The 13485-nt window shown below is 39.5% G+C and overlaps 2 protein-coding genes across 10 annotated transcripts in view; one reads left to right on the forward strand and one right to left on the reverse strand.

Annotated features, from left to right (window-relative positions):
* The window catches only part of LOC143297734 (neuron navigator 2-like), a 487523-nt gene extending 480993 nt beyond the window's left edge, over positions 1 to 6530 (reverse strand). For 4 of the 8 annotated variants that reach the window (XM_076610178.1, XM_076610183.1, XM_076610180.1 and 1 more), the window contains exons 1-2: positions 6145 to 6529; positions 2307 to 2963 (exon numbers count right to left, since the gene is read on the reverse strand). In XM_076610178.1, coding sequence (XP_076466293.1) covers positions 2307 to 2393 — 87 coding nt within the window. In that variant the 5' untranslated portion in view covers positions 2394 to 2963; positions 6145 to 6529. Of the gene's footprint in view, positions 1 to 2306; positions 2964 to 5877; positions 6010 to 6144 lie in introns of those variants that run through there. The other 4 variants (XM_076610177.1, XM_076610184.1, XM_076610176.1 and 1 more) reach the window with 4 other exon arrangements.
* Positions 5888 to 13485, forward strand: part of LOC143297735 (uncharacterized) — a 42003-nt gene continuing 34405 nt past the window's right edge. Inside the window, exon 1 of one of the 2 annotated variants that reach the window (XM_076610185.1) lies at positions 5888 to 6134. In XM_076610185.1, the coding sequence (XP_076466300.1) occupies positions 6032 to 6134 (103 nt within the window). In that variant the 5' untranslated portion in view covers positions 5888 to 6031. Of the gene's footprint in view, positions 6135 to 12528; positions 12600 to 13485 lie in introns of those variants that run through there. The other variant, XM_076610186.1, reaches the window with a different exon arrangement.

The following is a 13485-nucleotide window of genomic DNA, read 5'->3' on the forward strand; positions in this document are numbered from 1 at the left end:
CAGTTGACTGTGCGCCAAGCTCAAACATAAACACGAACACACACACACACACACATGTAAACACGTATACAGACGTACACACACGCGCACCTTCACACACTTATGAATATTCACCACACACACACACACACACACACACACACACACAGGGACAGAGAGACAGCGACGGAATCGGTAGTTATATCCTCAGACCATACTATAACTGAGTGGATGGTTATACAAAAATAAGAACTGTAAACAAATAAAGGAAACACCGCTGGAAACATGAATTGTGGTTGGATTCAGAAGGTGAGTAGAATTCACGGGCACCCGAACCAGCAGAACTTAAAACTTGCTTCTCAACACACAAGGGGGTGTTAATTTCAGTGCCACCGTGTGTGTCAGTGTGGTGTCAGATACGCTCCCGCCTCCTCCCCTTCTCTGTAAACCAGTCACATGCATGCGGAACTAGCTGGGGGGAGGGAAGGAGAGCGAATGGAGGGGGTAGTTGAGAAGAATTTTACCGCCACGAGAGAGTTCTTTGTTCCATTCTGACACACACACACACGCAGGATACACAGAAGCATGTTTTCATCTGAAGGCGGGGTTAGTGGGGAGGAGGAGAAGACTCGTTGAAAATTGGCTTTCAACTTAAAAGCAAACAAACCTTCAAAAGGGTCACTCTGTCACTGTCTCTGAGTCTTCGCGCGCACTGCGGCATGTACCCCGGCCCCCCAATCCTTCCCCCAACCCCAACAAGCTCCAAGTGAGCGGCTAAATGACTGAACTCGTTCTGCGTCACGTGTTCGCATCCATCACCATTCAACATGCGTTCCCGGCCACTTCGCCAGAGTGAAGCGAGACAACAGCAGTGTTCACGTGCCCGACTCTTCCTTTACCGTTTCGCGTGTGCCCTGCTTCAGTGGGCAAGAAAGCAAACAAGCATGCAAACCAGATATTCAGGTGACTCGGAAAGAACGAGAGGGGTGGTGGTGGACGGAGAGATGCCATGTAACAAACATGTAGCCTACATGCATACGCAAAAAGCCGTGATCACACACACACACACACACACAAACACAGAGAGAGAGAGAGGGAGAGAGAGATGGACAGAGCTGGGTGGGGGTCATTTGTAATTAAAACAAGCATAAAACGTTATGAGAGCCCCACCCACCCACCCAGCCCACCTGTCTCTCTCTCTCAACACCGCACACACAAACACACACGCACGCACACACACACACACACACACACACACACACACACACACGCACGCACGCACGCACGCACACTAACAAAAAGCAAGAACGGCCGCCCCAACATCACAGAGAAATAAATAACCACCACAGTGGAAACTGGCATGAGGTATATTGATTGACAGTTCTGACAGCCCTCGTCGATAACCGCCCAGGCGCCTGGACCAATCACGCACTGAATCTGGCAGTGACACTTGCGGCAAGAGAAAGTGGCATGCAAATTAATAATTGGCCGACAGTAGTTGCGATCAGACGTTAATTCAGTTCTCTCGTATGCTGCTTCATGGACAGTGGTGATGCAAGACTGGACTTGCATCTGTTCATGGCTCTCTCTCTCTCTCTCTCAACCACTGAAAATTCAACAAATAAGCAAAAACCCAGCTTCTTGCTTGTTTGCAAGCAACGTGAACTTTTTCAAAATCATCACCACCACCCATCTTTCCTTCTTCTATTTCACAGTTTACATAAATCTATTCATAGAACTGGAGACCGACGTACAGAGACTGGGGGAAGGGGGGGGGGAGGGAGGGGATTAGTGCAAGAGGTCACTGCAAGAGGGCGGGGATGGACAAATATAGTTTGCAATGACGGATATAACGGGTGTCGGTAGATACAGATATACAGATAGAGTAGCGAGCTGATTTTGTACAATTACGTAGGCCTAACTGAATGTACAAGGACATAAGTCTCATCAGTCGATCACCCAGGCATACCAAACAGCGCATAAAAGCAATTGTGACAAATGATCCAATCAAAAGCACGCCAGTGAACTAAGATTGGCCAACACGACTGAAACATGACATGCAATGCAAGAGATAACAAATAACTGTTGACCAAATGATGACAATGATGATAATGCGACTGTACAACGATATCTACGAAAAAAAAAATAAAGAGCGAAGATGGGGGATGATATAAGCTGATGATGGTGGTGATGATGACGATGATGAAATGAGAAGATGGAGGATGACATGATGCGATGGACGATGGTGGTGACGTTAGCTTTTGATAAAGATGATGACGAACGACGATGACGAAAAAGTTTTAAAGAGACAACAAAACAAAACTGACCTTGATAGTCTCCGGCACACTGTATCCCCCTTGCTCCTGACTCCCCGACACCTTCCTCAGGTGTTTTGGGCTCGCCACGCTGACCATGGCTGGTGTTTTACGCTCCACTGACCACCAAGCCTGGCTAATACCAACACCCTCTCTTACGTCTCTGACACCACTTTTCCACTCCCAACTTTACTCTCACTCTCAGTCATACAGATAACACGCCTTCCCTGCGTCTCTGTCTACTGACCATCTCCTCCCCATCCCTCTCCACCACCCCCACTATCACTGGCCTCTTCGCTGAGGTCACTGCTCATTGACCATGCAGTGGGGTCAAGTTCAACTCTTGCTCACTCTCCGAACATCAGTCCGGCTTCTGGACGGCTGCCGGGAGGGGGAAGGAGGAGAGGTTGGGGAAGGTGGGGGAGTCCGCCTTGCGTTATACATGTTGCCTGGATGAGTTTTTGGCGACAGACACTCCTCGTTTCGTCGACTTCGTGTCTTGTCTGGTCGTGTGTGAGTCAAGGCGGATCGATGACGAAGCACTGGGTATTAATTAAACGTGATCAATGGCCAATGGTTGATCTCTGTTCAGCTGTGTTATGTGTACTGACCTTTATGATTTATGGCAAAAACTGCTTTGAAGTGAGGTCCACTTAATGTGCACTGAAACTGAAGTGAAAGAAAAATTCATTGAAGTGTGGTGGCTGACAAGCACACACACACACACACACACGCGCGCGCGCGCGCGCAAACACATGCACACATATACGTAGAGAGAGAGAGAGAGAGAGAGAGAGAGCACTGTGGAAACTGGATATACGATTAAAATAAATGTCAGTACACACACACACACACACACACACACACATATATATATATATATATATATACATCACTACCGTACCGGGATGATTATAAAAAAAAAAATGAAGTGAACAATACCATAATCATACCTTTAAACAGATTGCTACCTACCTATGCTTCAGAGTATCTCTGTAACTTAAGTTTCAACACACTGTAGTTGTCTGTGTCTTGTTTTCACTATGAAACTGAGACAAAGTGTGCATCATTACATTTTAATGCAATGGAATTCAAGGGTTAGAGAGGCTCAACAATTCAGAAATCTTGAGATGCATGGAATGGATACACTAAAAACAAATATCTGGGAGCATATCATGTGCTCAGTTAAAACCCATCTCAACATAAAAACTGCTGAAGACTGGGGTGGATTATTTCTTTTTGAAGTTGCCTGATTTACTTTACACTCTCGCTCCCTCTCTCTCTCTGATGCAGTGTATAAGTGTGTGTGTGTGTGTGTGTGTGTGTGTGCACGCATATTTGGGAAAGAGGAATATCTTCAAACTCATCTCTGTGTGTTTGTGTGTGCACGTATACATATTTGGGAAGGAGGAATATCTTCAAACTCAATATCTGTGTGTTTGTGTGTGCACGTATACATATTTGGGAAGGAGGAATATCTTCAAACTCATTTGCTCATCACAAAAATATAACCATCCAAAATACTGGTTGGTATCCAATGTGATTCTAGGTTTTTTGGGTGATGACAATTGTACTCCTTGAGAAGGTGTGCATACATGTGTGAGTCTGTAACCATTGCTTTTTAATTCCTCCCAGGGTAAATGGTTTATAACCAGTTTGCAAATGAAGTCTGAAAATGTAAACAAATGAGTGACATAAACTATCAATATTTCAAATCAAATTGAATGGCAAGTGTTTGCTGAAAAATTAATAAACAAGGGCAACAAAAACCAACCACTTATGTTACAGATTGTGTGTGTTCTGATCATGATGAAGCTTAGCTTATCAATAAATGATTATGAATTATAAAAATTAAGTTTCAGTAGCTGCACAACCAATACATGTTTTACAGAAGTACTTAACTAGCTGAAGCAGTTATTAAAAAAAAAGTACAATTTAGCAATATGATACTCCCATTTATTTATCACATGCAGCATACATACTGAATCCTTGTCAAGATGACTCATAAAATCATAATTAATACTGGTGATAAACAAGGCTCAACAATCTATGGATGTGTCTACAATACAATCTAAAATAGGGTTAGTTAGAAACTGACGTCCAGGAAATCTTGCAAGGTCCAGAAAAACATCTGCAGTGACATATTCATTCAGTTTGTGCCAAACAGAGACACACTCTTTTTTTCTGTTTTTAGGCTCCTAACCATGCATAGCTAAACTTCTTTACTTCTTGTCGTTCATCAGATGGACACCCCAGTATCCATGATGAAAGCAGCTGTGTGATGCTAATCCTCCACACAGCTGTAGAGCTTTTGGAGCAAAGGTAAACAAAAAGACATGGCAGCTTGAGTCCACAAGTGTCAGTCTGTGTTCATGGTATCAGTCATTTCACATCAGTTTTAAGCCTAACTCTTTATCAGAAGAGCAGATTATACACTACATGTCCTTCACCAAATGCCTGTATTGCAAAAAGCAGAAAAAAGTTTGTATAGGTCCCAGAATTTAGGCTACTAAAGGAAAAGTGTTATTTCAGTATTTCTAAATTCAGGTACCTATTTCAATATCAATTTTATGTACTCAATTTTTATATAGATTTAGTTATGAAACTAATGTGCAGTAATCTTGCAAGGCTGAAGAAATTGTTAGCTATGATGCCTTCATTCAGTTTGTGCAAATTGAGAGATGAAGCCAATCTTTCCATTTTGGCCCCATAAATCATGCAAAGCCAAACAAAAAACATGGTGGCTCAGGATGACAAATGTTTATTCACAGTCATGATAAGGGTCATTTCACATCATACTGTGCCTTATTTTTGATTAAAAGGGTTGATTACATGCAACACTAATTTCTAATATGTTTACATAGCAAAATGCACAAAACCTTTCATTTGAATAGGTCCCAGAATTTAGGATACTAAAACAGGACAATGAAACGGTTAACAAAACAGGACATTTCTACCTATCTCATGTTGTTTGTCTGTCCACCTATCTGCCTGTCTGTCTCTCCTACTGTTTGTTTGTTTGTTTTTTAACGTCTGCTGAGTCAGTGCCTGCAATGCAAAATGCACACACACATACACACACACAATTCATCTGAATTGTTCCCAGAATTAAAAATACTAAAACAGGGCAATAACAACACAGAATATGACATTTCCTCCCATCTTCCATTGACTGTCTGCCCACCTATCTGCCTCTCCAGCTGGTTTTCTACTCTTTGTGTCTATAAAATAAAATAAAATAAAAAGTCTGTCCAGTGATTCTGACGCTTATTTTTATTTTATTCTTTAATCATAGTTTTATGCATGCATTGTAAATCTAATTCATGTAGAGCTCTGGATTTTTTCCCTCTAAAATGCACACCAGTGTTTATCTATGCACACCAGTGTTTTTGCATTGTCTCTTTGTCAGGTTCGTTTTGTGGCAGTCAATGATTCTTTGTTTCATCCATGTGCTCAAGCAGTTATTGAACGACAGAATTTTATCATCTTAAAAAAAGGAAAGAACAGTCAAGTAATGTGCTGTAAATATTTCATTGAAAATAGCGACACAAATAGCCATGTGGGTTTGATGTATCTGACTGACCATTGGGCATTTTCCCGTTTTCAGATTCCCCGCCATCCCCGCAGGGGCGGTCACTCTACAATCCTTCGACGAAACATTATCACTGGAGAGGAAGGACTAAATGCTGACTTTGTGTAGTATTTGAAGAAAGGAAACCGCAAAAAATTGACTACTTATGAACGAAGAAGCGGGGACACACTCATCAGCAATCCAGTATCACATCAATACGACTGGAGCCAGAACTGATCTTTACACAACGATCACTTCTTCAAGCACAGGTAAACAAACCTTTCACTGTTTCTTGAAACTTTCTCCGATTTCCACGTTCTCAGTCTTTTCTTTTGTACTTCACATGAAACGCACAACACATTATCCATGTTTACGCGGGAAGTAGATAGGATTAACCATATGCCTTCTCCAACTGACGCCTGAACAACACTCACGCACTCGCGTGGCGGCTTCTCACACTCGCAGCTTCTTGTGTTTTGGTGCACACGCTGGTGAAGTATGAGTCATTCGGTACAGATTTTCATACATTATGAAAAGTAGGTTCACGTGGCTTCGGGGAGGCTCGCTCGCGCAGTGTAGAAAGTTCATCGTCGCACGTCGTCAGTTACTAATGCAGCTTATAATGTTATACTACCTTTTGAATTTTTTCTTCATGTTAGTGGAATAACACTGTGTGTAAAGCCAGGTTTTACAAACTAACAATGTACAACATGCAGAGTGAGGAAGAGAAGGTAGAAAATGGTTACTGACCAAGAAATTCCAACAAAATGCATACTGGATAGCCCCAGTCAAAGATCTACATATTAAAAATCAGTGGAAGGGCATTTTTCCTTCACACATTTAACTTTAAGGCTGAAATTTGAGTTTAAGATCTGTAGCTATTAATGATTTGAAATTACCTTTATATTTTGTTACATCATGTTCCCTTTTCTTTCTTTTTTCTCTCCAGTCTCCATTTTTATACACCTGGATCATGCGTCTGTGTGTGGATATTATAAAGTACAATATAAGTAATATGATTTTTTTTAAAATTAATTATTTCTTTTAAAGAGAATCGTTTTATTGATGATAGGTATAAACCACAATGAGGTACAATTTTTTACCACGTGGGTAAATCTTCATTGCTGGCTATTAATGCTAAGTCCACAAATAGAGTTTTGACTTCAGAACACAGTTTGAGCAGTTTATGAAAAGAAAGTGTACAACTTTTTGTGCCCCTGTGATAGGAATAGCATTGTTTTCTAAATTTCTTTCAACTTTCCAGCCTGCTTGAACATTGTATTGTGCCATTTTTGTGAATAGCTACATTTTTGCTGACACTGCTGTTATGCCTGTTGATTTTTTTTTCCCAGGCTTACTTTGCCCCACATGGGCCATAGGTCTGACTTCTCAGCGATCTAGTCCAGTACAGTCCAGTTTTCTGGTCACCAAACAAGACAGCAAAATACAAGAATAAAACTGTCAAACGAGTGAACAACTGACATAACTATAATGATAAGCAATATCCACATTTCTTCTCTTGTACTCTTTCGATTTGAAGACAGAAACAGTGTAAATTAGTTTAAGACATTGTAATATATTTTCTACATTTCTACCTCTCCACTCTTTTATTGGCCTTCTTTACGGCATTTGAGAGGGAAAGAAATGCAGAGTATATCTTACAGTGTTATTAACCAACTTACAACTTTTTCTGCCTAAACAAAACAATAGAAAGAGTACAAGGGAAGAAATATGGATATCGCCAATGATAATAATGATAGATAGTACTTCTGTGGTGCAAACTCCCCATATATTGGGCTGTAAGCGCCTCACATGAAACAACACATTTTCTATGTACTGGTAGACTACCTGCTGCATTTTTGTAGCGCTGAAAATAACAATTACTTCTGTAAGTGTGACACACTGTTTTTTGTATGATACATGTATGCCTCTGAGAGCTGGTGCTTCAAATTTGACATCTGTTTGGATGTATTTGAGAAGTTGAACTGGCATGACTATCCTTTTATTTATATTTTTTGCCTTATCTTGTGAATTGTGAAGACTTTATTCAAGATCATTAGATGTAATCAGCAATGAAAACACAGGTCGAAAAATCTGATTCAGTTTTTCCATGAGTATGTTTTATGTTTTAAGTTTTAATTGATCTGTTCAGACAGTTTGGGTGACTGCATTTAAATTTTTTTCATACAGCGTCCGAAGTTACAAAAATACAAGTAACTGAATAAATTACAAATATTTTTAAAAAGTGCTTGAAACATTATTACATAAACTTAAGTAACAAAATACTAGTGCTTGTACAAATGTGCAATTCCCAATCAGAATTGCAAAGTTCTAGTTTTTATGTATTATTTCAATGTTTTGCTGTTTTTGTTACTAGTATCTTTCATCAGGATCTTGGAAAGTCAAAGCTTAATGGTTAATCATTCATCTTTTCATTGACTCTACTTATCTAAAGCAGAACTTACAACAACAAAAAACAACCCCCCCAATCCCCCCTCCACCAGTCACCAGATATGAGTGTTTTTTTGTTTTTTTAGCAATATCATTAACTAAGTTCTTATATGCAGCCATGCACTAGTGCACTTCAAATAACCTAGCAACAAAACTTTTGAAAGACTTGCCCACTGCAAATTCTGCAGAAAAATCCACAATAAAGTAAACAAGTACATGTGCACACAGAAAAATAAGATGGCACAGTGCTGTGATGATACATTCTTCCTGGGTCAAGAGGAGTCTGGATTTTACAGAAGAAAAGAAAATTGTGTCCTGAATGAGAAAGTAATAAATAGTTACAATTCAGAATAATAAAGTACAAATCATACACAGTCGTGTATTTTCATATCAAACTAATACGCCAGTAAGTGTATGTGTTTCCTTGTTATCTTTAATAATAACTATGAGTATGACTGTTGGTATGAGTATTAAACAGATTTGATTCTTATTGTTCTTTTTTCTTTCCTGTCTTTGTTCCAACTTCTCTTGCTTTCCTATCAAATTCATTCTTTGCATCCTTAAGCAGTTGATGTTATATATGTGTTCATTCAAACAAACAGGAAAACAAAGGATTTTAAGTTAATCAGCATCATTGGTTATTGTGCATGCTCTTTGTTTATCCTGTCTACCTCTTCTTTCATCTTTGTCTCCAGCTTTGAACTGCTGAAAGCTGTTTGGTCATTCAGAGAAGATGTATGCAAAGAAGCAAAGGGAGAGGACACAGAGACTGATTGGTGCATACAAGATAGTGAATATGACAATTCAACGGATGTTCAGTGAATTATCTCAACAAACCACGTGTACTGTATTGATTGCATGCTTTGATGCTGTCGATCGCATGCTTTGGTGTGTGTGTGTGTGTGTGTACTGCATGTGAGTGTGTGTTTTGCATGCTTCAGTGTGTTTTCTCTCTCCTTTATGATGCTACATTTTCATTGATTATTGTCAAAACATCCCCAGTCTTAATGTTGGTGCATTATCATAGATAGTTAGGGTAATCTATGGCAAATAGATTTCGTTATCTCAGAAATTTTTTTGGTTACATTTTGCTTTGTTGAAGCAAACTAGAACAACTTCCTTTACCATTGAATTAACTCCTACTTATTTTCATTTATGAATCATTGAATGCACTCTGTTCATAGCGCCCCTTGACTGCCTGGCACCTATGTGTCACGTGCATAGTGACATCACTATGACATCATCAGAAGAAGGGAAAATAACTCTGGAAGGCTGAAAATTCACCCAGTTTATCTAGATTGGAATATCTCCAGACCATTAATTTTTTTTTAGTTTTAGGCTTAATGTTTTGGATATTGTTTTATGACTTGAAAAACCACTTGCTACTGTTTTTCCCCTGGCAGTGAAGGGGTAGGCTGGTGTGACAGCAAATTAGTGATTGTGTTGGGTTTTTCAATCTGATGGCACTGAAACTCACAAGTCTTTTGTAGGTCAAAAGATCTGCTGTTGGCTTTACCCTCTTCATGTGTATACACATGCAGAAAACCAATCTTATTGTCCATGCTATTGTACAGTGAGTTGTGGAAACACAAACATACCCAGTAAAGCACATCCTAGAAAACATATAACTTCCCACATGGGGGAATAACGAGGGTCATCTATCAAAAAGTCTATTCATACACTGTGTATCCCATGGAAGCTGAAGAAGATGAAGAGTAAGTGAACAATGAAACAAAACAAAACAAAAATAGTAAGTGTATGAAATAGGTGAAGTGACAGAAAATAGAAGTTTTATCAGTTTACTGATTTGATTGATGAGACAGGTTGCATTTTGGGTATGTTTTATGAAAACATGTGAAATGAAGAAGAATTTTCATTAAAAAAAAAGAACACACACACACACACACACAAAAACCTGGAGAAGTCAGTAACATACAGCTATAGATATCACAACATGTGGATGGTTTGATAATACAGTTTGTTGATTTTGCCATTGGCTACAAATAAAATTTACTTCTGAGTTTAACACTGTATCTCACAAAGAGAAAGAATAACCCACACATTGAAATACTTATTTGTGTATGGTGTACTTTCTTGTTCTGCATCATATTGTAACTATCATTGTTATTTTTATTACTTTCTCGTCACAACAGAGTTCTCTCTGTTAAAGAATGACTGACATATTAAAAGACTCCTCTGGGTGTGAAGTCACAGAATCAAGAAATAGATCCATATACATCTAAATGTAGCATGCATATTTGCATGTGTGTCAGTGTGTGTGTGTGTGTGTGTGGTATACAATGTTTGTATGTGTGTGTACACCCACATAGATGTACATAACAGTATATATACAGTTTGTGTGTGTGTGTGTGATTGCATGCAGTTGTTTTCTAAAATAGGTTTTTGTCATTTAAGAATTTTAGATAGTTTTAATGATAAAAGCTGCTTTTGTAATGGCTGGTTTGCATTTTCTACCCAAGAACAGCGTATTATTGTTGCTAAATTTAGATATGCAGTTTGTCAAATCAGTTTTGTTGCCAGTTGGTCATATCAGTTTTGTTGCCCTTTCTGAACTTTCTCAGCAGCAACAGTCATTTCAAAAAGGGAGACCACAAAAATTATTCCTACACTCAGTATGATGACAAATCAAGGTTTTATGCAGAATCACATGAAATTCTAGTTTAAAAACATAAAATTGAAACATAAGTAAGATGATGAAAATCATAGACCTAATGCTTGATACTTCCGTCTGTAATCGCTGTGTGTAGATGGAGGATGGTGGTTGTTGTGCAGCTGATCAACATTTATATTGAAATAAAACAGAACATCGGATAATGCAGACACATGAAGATTTGTTCAGTTTCAACTAAAATTTACACTGGAAAATCCTACACGTGTAAAGTCATGTGCCTGAGGAAAAGGGCGTATCCCATACTTGTCCATTAACTTCCCGGACTTAACTGGTTCACGCGTGTTGTTCTGAAACGCGAGGATATTTTGCGCAATAAATGCAAAACTATCATGTGCAAATGCAGTCGAGGAAAGATCCAGGTGCTTTGAAGTAACATATATGGTCAACCGATCTCCGCACAGACATGTTTTCCGTCTGCTTTGCAACGTGCGCAGTACTGACATGCCACAGTGGTGACCTTCGACCTGGATAGCCATTGGTTCTTTCTAGGTCATTGAAGTCTGTGCGTGAACAGTGGCCGCTCTGGTTGGCCGAGCGCGAGGTGGGCGTGTAGCTGGCAACCGAAAGCGCGTCATCTCGCGCCAAATAGACCAGCAATCATTCACCATGTCTCGCGTAAGTATCGACTTTTGGGGGTCGATTTATGTGATTAATAACTAAATTTTTGGTCAGGTAAACGTATGTTCTTGTAGATTAGCTTCTGCTGAGCAATTGTGTGCCCAAAGATTGGTACACAACTGCCTGTATATATCATTTCTGAAAAAAAATTGTGGGCTGTTTCCGTGACATCAGCAATGGAGAGAAAATGTGTCAGGTATATAGAATACATTTGGGACAATTTCGTAGACATCCGACATTTGCGGAATGTGTACCCAGTATTGAGTAACGCTTTCTGTGGTGGATATGTTTACATGGAAATGATTTAGTGATGCAGAGAACTGACATAAAGGCAGTTTCAATGGCGTGAAATTCGGGCCGACGATCGAGGCAGACCGTGTGCATGAATTAGGTCACCTCCCATTCCCCGTCTTTAAGGGGAACACAGTCGAATCTTATAGTTCATAATTTCGTGTTACATCTGACTTTTATTGTCCATTCATTTCTGTCAAAACTTTTTTTCAATGGCTGTACAATGAATGTTTGCGATTGAATGTATTCTCGCCGGCCTCTGACCTCACTGCCCAAGACCTCGACTGAGCCTGTGCGAACATGTTAATCAAATCATATTTTTACTCATAAATGTATTGTTTGCTTGTTTTAAAAGTAATCATGTCTACCTCATCTAGTATTCTCATCTATCTTTGTTAAAAAACTTTTCTCATATGGAGAAGGAAACGGGATCAAGGTACCAGATTGTGACTTGATCATTAACCGTTAGCGCCCATCTGGTTATGCTAGTTCAGGGGCCCCATCGTGCATCGCTATCACGCGCCAATTTCGAATGGGTCTTGCGAGCCAGACGAGACCGACGGATTGCTGGAGTATACATGCGCTGTTCGCAGTTTTGTTTTAGCGGTTTTCATGAACACACCTGTTGCCTTTCTCTCGAGCTACGACACAGAATTTCCTTAAAGTGGTTGACATTTAGCAGGTATGTGTATTCAGTAATTTACTTTTCCGTTTGGGCTAATATTTCCGAATGAAAATTTCAGCTTAACTTGGTCGAAAATCGATTGGAACATTGTTATATCGTAACTAAGCAATCGCGGGAGATTGGCTACCGGCGTTGTGATTCGTGTTTGTTTTTAATATTCGCAGATCCTTTTTGTAAATCTTGTATCAAAACAAATTTGTAATTATTAATCATTCTACTTGTTCTTTCAGTGGTATATTCCAGTTATTTTGAAGAAACGAGCCGTGATATATTATACAAATCGGTAATGTCCTCTAACGGGTCTGTCTTGTTTTGGCGGTAGATCACAGCGCGTTACCAATAGACTTGCAACAGGAATTTTTCGGCTGTGACAGTTCCCCCCAAAGACATTTGTTGTGTATAATATCGATAGATATTTACAATGTAATTGTATAAGCTCGATAAAGGTTCATCGGCAGAATGTTTTGGCGGACTTTGAGTTCAGACATGTTCCGGTACTTGTTCGCGATTACGAGAGATCAACTGACGGGAGTACGCGCGCTGCCGCCTTCGGTCAGTGTCGGCGTAGGGTTTACTGCTCGGTTGATGACTTTGTTCATCTTAAAAATTATAATAATAATAACTGGACATTTATCAGCGCTTTCCTCATTACACAAAGCGCCTGATAATTATTTCATTGTCCTTTGAAGATTTGGGATTTTAATTCATTTGTATGCCAAAAATGAATAAGATTAAAATTAGCACCCCGCCCCCATGAGTAAATTGTAAACTTTAAATAATTCTTGTTACTAAAGTCGATTATTTAGTTTAGTTGGCAATATCCACAATATTTCCCCCCCAAACACTGAAACAGAACAAGCGTTCACAAGGCGTGCATGTTCAC

The sequence above is a fragment of the Babylonia areolata genome, chromosome 23 (assembly GCF_041734735.1).
Source record: "Babylonia areolata isolate BAREFJ2019XMU chromosome 23, ASM4173473v1, whole genome shotgun sequence".
In the NCBI taxonomy this organism is placed as follows: Eukaryota; Metazoa; Mollusca; class Gastropoda; order Neogastropoda; family Buccinidae; genus Babylonia; species Babylonia areolata.